At 46.0% G+C, this 15,745-nt stretch overlaps 1 protein-coding gene across 3 annotated transcripts in view; it reads right to left on the bottom strand.

The window, feature by feature from the left end:
* Positions 1-15,745, bottom strand: part of UBA3 (ubiquitin like modifier activating enzyme 3) — a 304,096-nt gene that overhangs the window by 173,422 nt on the left and 114,929 nt on the right. For all 3 annotated transcript variants that reach the window (XM_085624784.1, XM_085624783.1, XM_085624785.1), the window contains 3 exons: positions 12,663-12,818; positions 12,482-12,584; positions 4,468-4,581 (listed from right to left, as the gene is read on the bottom strand). In XM_085624784.1, the coding sequence (XP_085480910.1) occupies positions 4,468-4,581; positions 12,482-12,584; positions 12,663-12,818 (373 nt within the window). The remainder of the gene's footprint in view (positions 1-4,467; positions 4,582-12,481; positions 12,585-12,662; positions 12,819-15,745) is intronic.

Consider the following 15,745-nt stretch of genomic DNA (forward strand, 5'->3'; position numbering starts at 1 on the left):
GTTTGTTCTGCACCAAGGCACTCTGTCTGCAAAGGCAGTGTGTGAGTGTCACGGGTTGGATACGTCACCGGGGGGGGGGGGGTGGTGGGGGGGGGGGGGAAGGGGGTAAGAAGCAGACTAAAGACTGGTGGGATGCGACACCTGCCGATTTCCCTCTTATCTCCCTGAAGCAGGTCGAGTGGGATTGTCCCTTGAATCCCACACCAGAGGAAACAGAGGAAAATATGTACGGTACCTTTAACTGGGCCTTTGAGTCCGAGGATACCGCCCACAACGTCACAACAACCGGACCAACAAGAGTGCCGGGAACCAGAAAGGAGGTGTGTGTCAGCACCGGAGGGAGAGAGTACAAGGAGCTGGAGGAGGACGTGCGTGGAGAGGAGAGAAGACTACCGAGTGGAAGGTGCGGAGACGAGATGCCTAAAGACCAACGAAAGCCAGGAGGCCAACGACCCCACAGTTCGCCCAGCCACGCTCCAGGAGTTTGGCTCTCTCAGGTACAAGAGGTTTGCGGGTTGGGTTGGTCGGAGGGAGAGACCCGACGAATAGGGCAGCGACCTCGCTACAGGTTTCAAAAGGGTTACCCCATCCTATGCACTTCACTGTCCCGATTAGATGCGGTAACCACTGGTGATCCCTCACTCCCCTCCCTCATGTTTACTAGTTCCCCACATTTACACCGTCTTTTGAATCTTTTTCTTTGACGGACGATACTCCAGAACCCTTGTGCCTGCAAGTCCCTACGGAGGTGGATGCGAAAGGGGTGGAGAGAAGCCGTAGCTCCGGAGTACCGGGATAAGACTCCATTATCCCCCAACTCTCAGCAAAAGACTGGCTACTCAACGGAGACGTACCTTTCATAAAATAAAACCTTACCTAAGCCGACCTGGTCTCCTGCCTCCTCATTTCGACCCGCTACAGTGAGGGTGGGTACAGGGCCTCTGAGGGTGGCACAATAAGTGCTACAGCCCTTAGAGGCCTTCTCTGGTCACAGTGCCCTGGGTACCTGTGGTACCATTTACCAGGGGCTGACATGTGGCCAGAGATGCCAACTGGGTTTAGGCTTCAATGCAGTTTTAGGGAAGGAACATAGGCCCTAGGTACCTGATTAGCAGGAGCCCAGGGCACACTCAGTCAATAATATCAGCAATTCAGCAAGAAGTGGGGGCATACCATGCAAGAAAGAGGGCACTTTCTCACAGGTATGCCCTCACATGTAATATTAAGCACCCTGCCTTAGGGCTGTAACGGCCTGCTGTAGGCGTGACTTACAAATACCACATGCAGTGCTCGGGGACATGGCACACCAGGATGTGTGCTATGTTGTGTTTTCACTTTTGTCTGCACCAAAACACGCGGCCTGCAATGGCAGCCATGAATGTGTTTGGTGAGGTGTCCCTTAGGGTAGCACAATCTGTACTGCAGTCCTTAGGGGCTCTCTTTAGTACCTCAGGCCCTAGGTACCAGTGCTACCAATTACTAGGGACTTACAGTGCCTGCAAAAGTTTTTGTCAATTGGGGGAACAGTAGTACAGTTTTGGGGAAGAGATCTGGCACTGGGGACCTGGTTAGCAGGAACCCAGTGCACTTACAGTCAAAATCACATCAAATACCAGGCATGTCGAAAAGGGGCACTTTCCTACATGCAGGCACTAGGGTGATGATTTGAACAGTGAAGCCAGGTGCAGTGGCGCAGGGGCCAAAAGGTCTAAGAAACCCACTGAACACCAATTATTGCTATATTTTACTACTAAATAGGCAGTCACAAGCAATGTTCCCTCTAATTTTTTTCCTCTGTATGCAGGAGTGTAAGGTCTCTGTGCGCCGCAGCAAAGGCTGTGTGCGCCAAGAACTTGACCGTGCGTGTGGGTGCAGCAACAGGGGTTCTTAAACTGAGGTTTCGGCTTGATGTGCAGATAACTGGTCTAGCTACTGGAATGCAGGAGGCCTGCTTTATGGGGCAGGCAGGGCAGACTGGGAACCCAAAGCAGCGCAGGCAATTTTGTCAGACCGGCTGGGGGGCAAGGGGTGGGCAAGTGTCAAGCACTCCTGCTTAACAAAACTGGTCCCCAGCCCTGCTGCTTTTGTTACTGGGGGCTGATATTGCACCATCGCTGCAAAACCGACCCCCACTGCTGTAAAACCAGTACCCACCCTTCCAGTCTCCCAGGCAAACGCACGTTGCTCGCTATGGCCTGGCCAGCCCTGGGAGCAGGCCTTCTTGTTTGTGACTGGCGTACACTGGTTGTGTCATGTTGGCAATTGCACGTCAAAGCAATTCTGTACCAGTATCAAGCAAAATTTGTTTTGTTTAAATTGGAAATCTAATTTGGCTCATTTTTTAAAAATAAAGCAAGGCAAAAAGACATTCTGCCTGTCCCTAGATACATTCGAATGTAAAGCTGAACACAAACCATAAATCTGAGAGATGCAGAAAAATAAAGAAAGACATCTGAATACCCTTTTTAGAATCTTGGAAAAATAGCTATTTAAACAGAATTGTCAAGAAGTAAACCGGGATTAAAGTAGAAAATGCAGCTTTGCTCACAAAGCCTTAAAAGAAGTGTGTGATCCAATATTTACTTTTACTGCAGGCTTTGCTTCAAATCAACCCTGTTGCAGTGTTTGATTCACCGGTCCTCTGCAGCACAACTTGAAGAACAACCTTTTGTGGCAATATATTCAAGTTACCTGTTCCTGCAGGGGATGGGACTTGCCCCAGAAAGAGCAGGTCACACAACACCCCATCCTGCAAGCCATAATAAAAGTGGGGTCAAATTTAGCTCTGTGCGCTTGACATGTCGGTTTTTCTAGGGATTTGATTTCAAGGGCTATTTAGTCCAAAGCTAACAAGAACCGTCAGGAAGCGGTGATCCATTACCGGAACCAAATTCACCCCTCCTGTCCTTGTAACCACTATGCCCAATATACAGTACCATGGAAGTAGCTTGTACGTATGGTGTGTGAAAAATGTACAGACACGGAGGAGCATGTCAGAGGTGCTGTCCTTCTGTTGCAATGTAGTGCACAGGGCGTGTGCTTTCAGAATCACTAATATATATTAGTGATTCTTAAAGCAGAGGTCGTCCTTCTTGACTTGCTGCATGCCTTTTATGAATAGAGCGCTGTTAAAGACAGATTGTGTGCTTTTTTGAAGCTGCGCTCTATTAACAAAATGCATGCAGCAAGTCAAGAAGCGTGGCGTCTGCTTTCAAAATCACTAATATATATTTGTGATTCTGAAAGCACACGCCCTGCTTCTGGACTTGCTGCATGCCTTTTGTTAATAGAGCGGGGCTGTGGGCAGATTGTGAGCATTTAATAAAGTATTCATGTTAATTGCAGCATTCACATGGCGCTGCAATTAACATGAATACCTTCAAACATGTACACAATCTTCCCCCAGGGACGCTCTTTTACCAAAGGCATGCAGCAAGCTTCGTAGCCACTTGCTGCTAAAGATTGGGCTGTGACCTATGACCACCACAGGCTGCCGTGTAAGAGGGAACTTAAGCTCTCCTCTTCACAGCAGTCTATTCCGCAGCCACCCTCAACAGGTAAATGACCGTTTTTCGAGCCACTCGCTTTTTAAAAGCAGCGCCGCGAACGGTCTCTCACAGTGTGCGCGCTTCAAAATAGACACTGCACGCTTGGAAAAGTATTTGCGTGCGCGCACCCTACTGGGAACAGTGGTCACAAGTACAGTTACCTTGCAGGCACTAGGATCATGATTTAAATGGTGGAGCGGCACAGGGGCCAAAAGCTCTAGGAAACCCATTGGACACGGATTATTGCTATATTTTACAACTAAGCAAGCAGTCAGGAGTGCTTTTTGGTTCTTTTGTAACCATTGCACTTAAAGTAACACTTAGCCAAAAGCATCACCGTAATAAAAGCTGTAACCTAGAGGACTTTTCTGTCCACCTACAACTTCGGTTACATTCAGCACATTTTCACAGTTTTTGTATGGTCCTAAAATGCTTTTGAATGTGGAAACACTAACGCCTTGGCAAGTGCATTCTCGGTTCTTTATCATTAGCACTTCAGTCATGGTAAACACAATATAAATACTTACCATATGACATTCCATACCAAGATTTGGCAAAGCAAATAGGTCTCGCCAATGCGATACCATTTGGTTTTGTATATGTTTTTTAGCCATATTATACAGCAATGCTAGCTTCAGTGCAGCATAACAATTTTTTTCAAAAAGCGCCATAACGCGGACAAAGCTGGCAGTGTCATACAATTTTTTTTACATTACTTTCAGCCATTTGCAACATAGCTAAAAAAAAAAAACATTAGCAAAGCCAATAAATCTCACATAGGCAAGTTCTATTGGCTTTGCCAATGCTTGTTGCTTACTGGTCAACTTTCAAGTGATTTACGACAGACAACTGTGTTTAATTTCTGAGTTTATGAATGGAGTGCGCTACAATAGTACTACAACACTCATATAGGTCTTACCCTGTGTAAGTCTGTATGTGACTCCTCGAATATTAAACTGAGAAGCACGTTCCAAGGACTTCTGGAAAATCCACTGTATGTGTTCAGGATCATCGCCATCCAGGGGAACAGCCTCTAAAATTAAACACAATCTGATCACACCTTTAGAACCGCAACTTATTTTTTTATATTTAAAGAATTTTACGACTGAAGATTTTCTAAATAAGAAAATGCATCTTACATGAGCTAGGACATTTAAATACATTATATAGAAGCCAGTGATTCCAGTATAAAAACCTGCACTTAATATCCTCACTATATTGGAGCTGTGACATTACAATGATTATTACGAATTAGCATCCACTAAACAACACCTATGGAAATAGAAAAACAGTTGTCACTTAGACTGAATAAGTGACGACCAGTCTTTCAGAGCCATTTCTTGAAGTCCTCAGCAACGAAGATGTCTTATGTGTTTTTACTGAGTGATTTGCTGGAGTCCGTGGATGAAGGCAGTAAGGCAAATGCTACTTACCAGAATGCATCAGTTCTTGGCATGTAGAGCTGCAGATCTACACAATGTGCATAGATCGCCATCCGGTGTTGGGCCCAGATGTTTGCAGTTGTTTTTCCTCTTGGAAAGTCTTTGGAAGTCACGAGGTATGTGACTCCTCCTTTGGATCGTATTGCGCATGGGCTTCGGCTCCATCCTCAGATTGTTTTTCGCCAGCAGGGAAATGATGGAGCGTAGTAATAAACAGTGAAGATGCCCATGTGTGTTGTATCTAAATAAGATAAACCGGAACAGATAAAGGTAGCCGGGGAGGCGGGTGGGCGTGTGTAGATCTGTAGCTCTACATGCCAAGAACAGATGCATACTGGTAAGTAGCATTTGCCGTTCGAGGCATACGAGCTGCAGATTACACACTGTGCATAGATTATATAGCAGTACCCATCCTTAGCGGCGACCACCAGTACCTGTTGCAGTGGTTTGAAACAATGTTTTGAGTACAGCCTGGCCCACACTAGCTTGTAGCTTGGTTTGCACTTCTACACATTAGTGTTTAGTGCAAGTGGGAGGTGTTGACCATGTAGCTGCTTTGCAGATATCATCTAAGGGGATGTTCCCTAAGAATGCCATGGAAGCCCCTATCTTACTTGTAGAGTGGGCTTTAGGGGGAACAGATAGCATTCGTTTTGCTTTGTGGTAGCAAATCTGAATGCATTTGACAATCCACCTAGCTATCCCAGATTTGGAGATGGGGTTGCCTTTATGTGGTGGTGAGAAAGAAACGAACAGTTGTTTGGTCTTACGAAAGGGTTGTGTTCTCTCGATGTAGTAGAGTAAGGCTTGTTTGACATCTAATGTATGGAGAGCTCTTTCTGCAACGGTCTGTGGTTGCGAGAAGAATACGGATAGTTCCACAGATTGGTTTAGGTGAAAGGGAGAAATGACTTTAGGGAGGAATTTTGGATTAGTATGGAGAACAACCTTGTTATGGTGCATTTGCAGAGAAGGTTATAGAATGGTGAGTGCTTGTATCTCACTGACCCTTCTGAGGGAAGTGATGGCTACAAGAAAAGCAGTTTTCCATGTTAGGAATTGAAGTTCACATTTGTGTAGAGGTTCAAAGGGAGGCCCCATTAGTCTGGTGAGAACGTTGTTTAGGTTCCACACAGGTGAGGGTGGCACCTCTGGGGGGGAATTATTATTTTAAGGCCTTCGCTAAAGAGTGATAGATGTTGCCTGTTTTGTAGATAAGCTGCTATGGCTGCAAGGTGCAGTCTAATAGACATGTAGGCTAGATTGCATCTTTGTAGGTGTAGTAAATAGCCTATGATGTGTTGAAAGGACACATCTAGGGGATTGAAGTTATTGTTGTGACAATAGATCACAAAACGTTTTCACTTGGCTGCGTAGCAAGCTCTAGTGGTAGGTCGCCTAGCTGCTCTAATGACGTTCATACAGTCAGGTGGAAGATTTAGATAACCGAATTCTAGGATTTCAGGAGCCAGATCTCAATGTTGAGCTGAGCTGGGTCCGGGTGCCTGATCTCTCCATGGTTCTGGGTTAAGAGGAGTGGAGAGAGGTGTAACTTTGGTGCGGTACTACAGATAGTTCCAGCAGTGTGGTGTACCACGGTTGTCTGGCCCAAGTTGGAGCTACTAGGATGAGTGAGGGAATGTTGTTGTAGTTTGTGCACCACTAATGGAATGAGTCGGAGAGGCGGAAAAGAGTACGCAAATCTGCATGACCAGTTCATCCATATCGCATTGCCTTTGGACGATGGGTGTGGATACCTGGCGGCGAAGCTTGGGCATTTGGCGTTTTCATGGGTGGCGAAGAGGTCTATCTGTGGATGCCCCCACATTTGAAAGTACGGGTGAAAACTTGTGGATGGAGTTCCCACTCGTGGATCTGTTGTGTTTGTCTGCTCAGCAGATCTGCCAATTTGTTTTGGACTCCTGGGACATGTTGGGCTAGGAGAATCTTTTTTTGGGGTATGGCCCATCTCCATATGCTCTGTGCTAGCTGAGAGAGCTGCCGGCTTATTTTTGTATATAGTACATGGCGGTCATGTTGTCGGTGCGGACTAAGACGGCCTTGCCTGAGATATGCGTTTGAAAAGCCTTTAGGGCTAAGAATATGGCTAGTAAATCCAAATGGTTGATGTGGAGTAACTTTTGTTGAGGCGTCCACCTGCCCTGCATGGTGTGATGTAGTAGGTGAGCTACCCAGCCGGAGAGTGATGCGTCCGCTGTCAATACTATCTGAGGAACCGGTTCCAGGAATGGTCGCCCTTTGGAAAGGTTTGTGGTGGTCCACCACTGCAGACAGCGATGAGCACGACCGTCTACCAACACTAGATCTGTCAATTGACCCTGGGTCTGGTTCCATTGGCGCACTAAGCACTCTTGGAGAGGATGCATCTGGAGTCTTGCGTGAGATACTATGAATATGCAAGAGGCCATCATTCTATAAGTTGCATGAACACTCGAGCTGGAAGAGTGTTCCGGTAGAAATTTGGCGCGGAGAGCCTGAATGCTTGCTATCCTGGCAGGACTGGGATAGTCTAGCGCTTTTGGAGGTGTCTATGGCGACACCGAGGTATTGTTTTACGTGGGATGGTTGCAGATGGGACTTCCTGTGATTTACTGTGAAGCCCAGTTCGTGAAGTAGTTGGATAGTGGCGTGAGTGTGTTGTACACACTGGCTGTATGAGTTGGCTTATATGAGTCAATCGTCTAGGTATGGGAAGACATGGATGTGTTGTCTTCGCAGGTGTGCTGCCACTACCGCTAGGCACTTGGTAAACACCCGTGGTGCTGTGGTGACTCCGAAGGGGAGCACTTTGAATTGATAGTGTTGACCGTCCACTACAAATCTGAGAAACTCCCTGTGAGCGTTGTGAACAGGAATGTGGAAATAGGTGTCCTGGAGGTCTAAGGTGGCAAGGAAGTCGTTTTGGGAGAGCAAGGGAAGTACCTGCTGGAGTGTGACCATGTTGAAAATGGTCTGAGTGTATATAGTGATTTAGGGGTCTGAGGTCTAGGATGGGCCTCAGAGTGTTGTCCCTTTTTGGTATGAGTAAACTCCCATATTTTGTTGATGGGTAGGAACTAGTTCTGTCGCACTCTTTTGTAGGAGGGAGATTACCTCCTGCTTTAGTAGTGACAAACGTTCCTGTGACATTGGGCGTTGTTTGGGTGGAATGTTTGCGGGGGTAGATGTTAGTTCGAGGCAGTAGCCTGAGCGAATTATTTGTGTTACCCATTTGTCTGAGGTGATAGTAGTCCAGACAGGAAGGAAATTGTGGAGTCTGCTCCTGACCGGAGTGGGATGGTCTGGGGGGAGTGGAGGGAAGTCATTGGGTAGGGGTGGAGGCAGAGCGGGAGGTGTTAGTCTTGCCTCTGCCTTCATTATTGTTGCCCCTGTAGCCGCCTCTTTGGTAACCCCTTGTGAAAGTGGATTGGGTAGAGGCTTTATAGGAAGTAGAAGCGGTGTCGGAGGAGTAGCCTCTGGAGGTGCTTCGAAAGGAAGAGCGGCGAAAGGAGTGCCTGGGAGGGTGCGACTGTAAGGCTCCCATAGACTTCGCCGTATCTGTGCCTTTTTTCATTTCTTCCAGGGCATCATCAACTTTTGGGCCGGACAGATGTTCCTGGTCAAAGGGGTGGTTCAGGATGGAAGCCTGCACCTCTGGTTTGAAACCTGAAATTCGTAGCCAGGCATGCCGACGGAGGAGGAGGCGGATGTTAATTGCCCTAGAGGCAGGGTCAGCTGCATCTAGGGCACAGCGAATGGAGGTGTTGGTGATGGTTTTACCCTCCAGGATTAGCTCATTGGCTCTATTTCTGTATTTGTCAGGGAGGTGTTGCATTATGGCTTCCAGTTCATCATAATGTGCCCTGTCATATCTCGCCAAAAGCGCTTGTATGTTTGCGATGCGCCATATGTTGGCAGCCTGGGATGCGTCCAAGAGTTTAGACTCCTTATCAGGTGGTGGTGCCGCGCCTGATGCCTGGGAGTTTGCACGCTTTCTTGCAGTGGACACTACTAGGGAGTCTAGTGGTGCTGGCCCTGTGATGTAGGTGGGGTCTGTAGGGGCGGCCTTATACATCTTGTCTATGAGAGGGTTGATGACCCTGGCCGGGTCTTTAAAGACCTCCGGCGCGTGCTTGATAACGCCTTTAAGCATGGGCAGGATGTAAGTGGCCCTGTGTGTTGTGTCGAAGGTATCTAGGAGGAAGTCCTCCTCCATGGGGTCCGTATGGAGATCCACTCCGTGGTAGTGTGCAGCCCTATGGAGTAGTTGGTTAAACCCCATTGTGTCTTCCGGGGGGGATGGTCTTGAAGGGTAGAGATCGTCCTGCGGGACGTTAGGGATGTCTGGAATGTTATAGTCGTCCCATGGGTCTGGGGAGCCTGTAGGAGTGGGGTCCCCTGTGGGTTGGTCATGGGGATCGTCCCCTGTGTCATCCTAGACATCGTCATCATCCGGAGAGGTTGAGGGGGGAATGATGAGGTGGGGGAGGAGAAGGAGGAGGTTGAGGAGGGGGTGAAGGTATTCTCAAAGGGGAGGTAGCAAAGTCTTTCCTCTTTGGAGGTGGAGCTGGGGCAGGCTTGTCCAGCGGTCTCTTTTTGATGCAGAGCATCAAATGTCCAGTCTTAGGGTCCTTGACAAGTGTTTTTGTAGTGGATCAGGCCGAAATAGTTCTTCATTGAGTGGCCGATCAGTCAGCGCCGAAAGCGTCGGGCCGTAGGTTTTTTTAATCTTGGGAGTCGGCATCAGTTCGTTGTTTTGAACAGTGCGGCTTCGAGATGGCTGGTTGTTTACTCGGCTCCGAGATGACTTTCGACTTCGAGGTGTGGGTGTCGATGGCTTTGTGCTTTTTGCTCAGCTCCGGGGACGGTGTCGGTACCGAGGAACTGGTGCTTGTTTTCGGCACAGAGTGCTTCTGTGTGGAGCTCGGTGCGGAGGAGGAGGCCATTTTCTTTTTCGGCGCCGGTGCGGAGGAGTGTTCTCAGCACCGACGGTAGGCTGGCTCGAGCCCGAGCCGCCAGAAGCTTCTTAACCAGGCCCGAAGACGAGGTGTGGGAAGCAATGTCTTTGGTCGTGCCTAGGCCAGAGGGCGAAGGCGTGACCGAAGCCTTTTTCGATGCCGTCGAGGGTGTGGGTGGATGTTGGTACTCATGCCCCTCTGTGCCGGAGTGATGTCCTCGACATCTGAGTCGTCGGCCTCGGAGGCGCTGACAAGGCCCTCTTCAGTGTGCTGTCCTTCTGGAGCATCAACGCCTTCTCCAAAGATGTTGTCTGGGATCACTGTCAACGAGTGTCCCATGGTTCTCCTCGCCCATCGGTCTCGAATGGTCTTCTTGGACCGGAAGGATTTGCACGCCGGAGAGTCTCGTGTTCAGGGGAGAGGCAGAGGCTGCACACCTCATGGAGATCGGTGTGGGGAAATTTGGACCCACATCGAGGACACTTTTTGAATGGAGTCCTTTCCATCAGCCAGGACCGGAGCTTGGGTAGGCCCGAGGGCCTTCGTCGACGACCGGAATCGAAGACTTCGAACGATGAGTCGCGTCGAGTGTGGAGATCGCGATTGAAAACAATACTGCGAAAGGGGGGGAGGATTGCGCGCCGATCAGAAGAACTGGAAACTGTTCGGAACCGGAGCGCGAAGATCACATCCGAGCCCGATGTCGGAAAAAAACAATCTGAGGATGGAGCCGAAGCCCATGCGCAATACGATCCAAAGGAGGAGTCACATACCTCGTGACTTCCAAAGACTTTCCAAGAGGAAAAACAACTGCAAACATCCAGTGTGTAATCTGCAGCTCATATGCCTCGAACATATAATTATTAATCTAGCTACATCTAATTACACATTGCAAAACCCATAGATCGATATTTTTTAAATAATTTATAGTACATTTCAGAAGGATACAACCAGCACCAGACCAGTAATGTTCCCATTATTTTGACAAAGAGACAGACAAAAAAGCGGAGATTAAAAAGTACAAACTGCATGATAAATTTGAAACATATTACAAGTTGATACAGATTTTGTATATACGCAGATGTGCATAGTGTAATATCCCATTACAACTGCTGAAACTGGCGAGGGGTCAACACTCATGAGAGATAAAGCCTTAGGTACGCCTTCCTCAAAAATGATAAATAAAATATTACACTCTTCGAATGTGCATACATGGTCTTTGTTGTCACAATTTGCGATGGTTACGTTAATCAAAAGAACAAAAAAGTATTGAAAGTTTCCACCAGTCACCAACAATCTGATTCAATAGGAAAACTAAAAACCCACCCAGAAACCTACATCTGATAGCCATAAGACACGTCATCAAAGCATTTCTGTAGCTATGGGTTTGTAGCGGAAAACTGGTGCAAAGAGGGATACCCTGAAAAAGAGCTGTAATTCCTTTATCTGTGGGCAAATTATACAATGAATTTATGCTTAAAACAAGGTATTTAGCCAGGGCCTTCATGGCTGACAGCACTGTGAGGAATGTAAACTCATATCAAGGCACCACATACTGGGGGAGGGAGGTAAGTAAGTCTGAAAATCCATTCCAGAAAACTTTCCAGGGCACTTCCATGAAGAAAATCAAAAGTAAAAAGGCAGAGAGATTTACACAATGGGGTGGTACAACCATTTCACTTGTTCTTAAGAGTGTGTCTGGGTGAGCTGCATGTAAAGCTGGTAGCAGTGCCCAATATTGTAACTTCAGAGAAGAACACGTATTTGTTGGAATGCTCCATTGGTTCCTACACACTGCACCATCAACAAAATAACCTGCCCTTCTGCCACATGTGTGATGTGATTTGTGAGTATGAAGAGAGGTCTAGGACTGAGTACATGCAATCATCCATACAATCATTCAACCAACAGCATCTTCTTTCACCCATCCTAGAACATTTGTCACCTTCCAGGAATAATTTCTCCTTTTCCCCGACACCACAGTGTCAGCCCCACCAGTTGCTACTAATCTGGCTGTTGATCAGCCTTTAAGAAAGATCAGAACAAGTACTTGAAATGTTTGCTCTACCATACACAATACACTTAAATCGCGAATCCAACAAGTTAAGCTTTTATTTGGTAATGATTGCTGGCCAGATGCATAGCTAGCTTTGTTAATGGAAGTGATCTAACAGCAGGATATGTCTCCTTGTAAATAGGAAACAAAACAAATCGTTACACATTACCTAATTTAATTGGGTCATCACAAATGTAATTTTTGTTATAAGTACTGCTTTAAAACAGTAAATGCCATGTAGTGGTGGATGATGACACCGTAAAATGTAATTGCCCCATTGAGTCCCTTGCCTTAGGTGGAGTTGTTTACTATGTATTGTATAAATATTAATTTGAGGTGAAGGTTTCATAAACAAGTGCTGAGTGTTTAGTTAGCAAGGACATTAATCGAACTGTTATTTATAAAGTTGATAAGAAGAATACATACAATTGTTATGTATTTGTGTTCTTTAATAAAGTTTCATATTCAGTTTCTCACCTCCAAAGGGTTGTTCTTTTGGCCACTGTAATATTCTGACATACTCAATACAATGTTCAGGCAGCCTTGGCATAGATGCTATGGTACACATAGGAAAATTAATCTGTAATAGAAAAATGTTTAGTAAATGAAATACACAAGTTAAAATGGAAGGCTGGTGAATATCAGTGTGTCAACTTACCTGAGGTGGATAGAGTTCAAGCGTGCACTCTACACAAGCTGTCATGCCAGGTAGAATAACTCTGGCATTTCCTTTAAATCCTTCAGTTCCTCCGTCAATCAAAGGGACTATGCTACTAGGATCCAGAACGCCATCTTCATAGTTTAAAAGTGACATCTGTTAAAAAAAGAAATCTTTTTCTTTAATGGCACGTGACCATTTTGCACTACTAATTTTCTTTTAAACTTAATATACAGCTTTATTGAGTTTGGGGTAAGAGTGCATTTGTCCCAAAACATCAGCACATACTTAACAATATTTGTATATCTGGACGGTTGGGTTTGCGGGACTTTCACTAGAGTCCCACAAGCACAACTTAAAAAAATAAAGCGTTACGATTGGCCTAAGGGGTTTTTTGCCCTTGAGCCGCCTCGCTTCTGTAGGAGTGAGCTCTCCGATTGGCTGGGTGCAATTTTTGTAGTTTTTATACATCACAAACTTGACCCAAAGTTTTGGGAGCGCTTTATATGAGCCCCAGTTACATTACACAAGGACACACTCATTTTTTGTACGCATGGGGAGATTGGATAATTTGGCTAGAATCACAGGATGTTGAGCAAATGCCAAGACTCGACCCTGGTTCTCAAGCTCCAAAGTCAGCAGCTCTGGCCATTACGCCACATTGTTTTTATATTATTTGGGTGACGATCGAAGCAAATGTTGCGGCGGCCATTACAGGACTTTGTGACTTACTCCTCTGTCCTGAAAAGATATATATATATTTTTTTAAATACAGGGAGGCAGGGTAGGGATACTCAGTGCCCCCAGTCTTTGTGGTTGGGGGGGGGGGGGGGTACTCCTGCAGATCATGGGGGACAAAATATGGCAAAATGGCAGCGGCATTTGTTCTTTAGTATAATGACTCCAGGGGTTGGGGTTGATTTAAGTACATATTGGGTGGGGAGATGTGAATGGGGCGCCACTTCCGGAGCCATTGTTTGGCCCTGGGTCCCCCATCCTACAGGGCCCGGTGAATTTCTTATCAGCTGGCCCTTTCCTTTTACTCTGAGCTGTGTTGGGCTTATAGCCATGTCATTTGGACTCTTGTCTCAAGAATCATCTTTGGTCTCCAGAATGTCAGAAGGGGTGACACCTTGCTTGGAGAGATATCTGAAGTTATTGTTGTGGATGGCAATCCTTTTTCCATAGTAAAACCAACAAAAAAACTCCTCCTTCTGATGTACTATTGTTGATGGAAATGCAATCTGAAGTCATTGGATTGGTCATCGATGGTGCTGTTGTAGTAATCATCGTCAGGGTCGCCGGCGATTAAGAGGCTATCTAAAGTGGACACAGGGAAGCTGTCAACTGCAGAGTCGCAGACTGTCCAGCAGCTGCAACTTTACTTGACACCCCACCAAAGACCATGATTTCACAGCCTGTCTGTATTCTCAAACATTTTTAAGGCCTCACACGAGAGCTCCCCAGATGTAGAGGCCAGGTCTTCAGCTCACATCTCCACATTAGGCACCTTCCCTTGATCAAGGCTTTATTTTGGAGCCTCCGTCAATAATTTCTTTCGGAGCAACCTTAAAAGAGGACCTTATGTATCATTCAAGGTTTTTGCGGAAAAAATAACAAATCTTGTAGTATTTGTCCTTATAATGATGGTATAGGCAGTAAATTCACTCCTTGTGGGGAAATATATACTGCCTCTAAGAGGGCTTTCTTTGACGATCACTCCATGCTGAAGCAACAAGTCTAAGTGAAATCAAATTATATAGACCATCATCTTCTAAGAAAAAGCGCTACTAAAGATTAAGCTCACTTGTACAAGAAGGCAATGCAAGCTCTAATGGGACTACCTTCCACGACATGCAGAAGAAAATCGGAGGTACAGTGACTTCTGAGGGGTCTGGTGATCAGAGTGCAGAATATGACTAGTTGGCGTTTTGGTCTTTCGCTTTAAAGTGGTTTGGCTACTAAAGTGACATTGCTTATTGGCCTCGCAGAACTTCAAAAACAGATACTTATTTTAAAAGTTACTGTGTGACTTCAAGCTTAACCACAAGGGATGATTCAAGTGTGTGAATCTTTGAAAAATCAAATACTGGAGACATGATGCCTCAAGCGGTTTCCCCATGCCTCAATGATGTCAAACTCCTTCAATGACTGTGTTGCAAATGTAATTTAACTTTTATTGCATTCATTGTTTTTACAGAGCACTAGTGCAACCAAAAGGTTGCTGTGAGTATCAAGATAACCAGGCAGAACAGACAGTCTTTCAAGTCCGCAAACTTATCAGAAGGGGTTGGACAGCATACAGTAGCAGAATATTCTTGTCTGATTTAAAGTATAGTGGCAAAGTCAGCTCCACAGTGGGGAGCTATGGCTCTGCGTGGCAATGCTTCCTCTGGTGAAGCTCTTTTCAAAGTGCTATAGTCTCCAGGAAATAAGCAACCAGGCCTAATCTTCAGTCTACAGAATTCAGGATAGTGCATTCACTTTGGGTAAATGTTACATCAAGAGTGCCATACTACAATAACTGAAACACATGCGAAAAGGACCTTGATGTTGAAGTTGTGTTGATGGTGAAGTGTGTACTTTGACCGTTACTGCAGTTCATAGGTAGATGGCGAAGACTTAATAGGTTGAAAAACGTTCAGCAAACGTGTGTCAATAGAGTCCTGCAATGTCTTTTGTGTTATCATTTAAGGTTTTTGCAGAAAACATTGCAAATCTTGCAGTACTTGTCATTATAATGATGGTAGAGGCAGTAAATTCACTCCATGTTGGGAACATCCACATACTAGCTACAAGAGGGCTTTCTTTGGCAAGCTCCATGCTGAAACAACAAGTCGAACTGAAAGAAATTATAAAGACAACTATCCTCGAAGAAAAGATGCTAGCGGAGGCTAAGCTCACTTTGTACAAGGCGGCAATGCAGAGCTCTAGTAGGACTCCTTTTTATGACATGCAGAAGACAATCTGAGATATGGTGACTTCTGAGGCGTCTGGTGGTCAGAGTCCTGAATAGGATTGGCTGGTGTTTTGGTCTTTCGCGTTAAAGTTGTTTGGTTACTAAAATTACATTGATTATTGGC

The sequence above is a fragment of the Triturus cristatus genome, chromosome 9 (genome assembly GCF_964204655.1).
Source record: "Triturus cristatus chromosome 9, aTriCri1.1, whole genome shotgun sequence".
Classification (NCBI taxonomy): domain Eukaryota; kingdom Metazoa; phylum Chordata; class Amphibia; order Caudata; family Salamandridae; genus Triturus; species Triturus cristatus.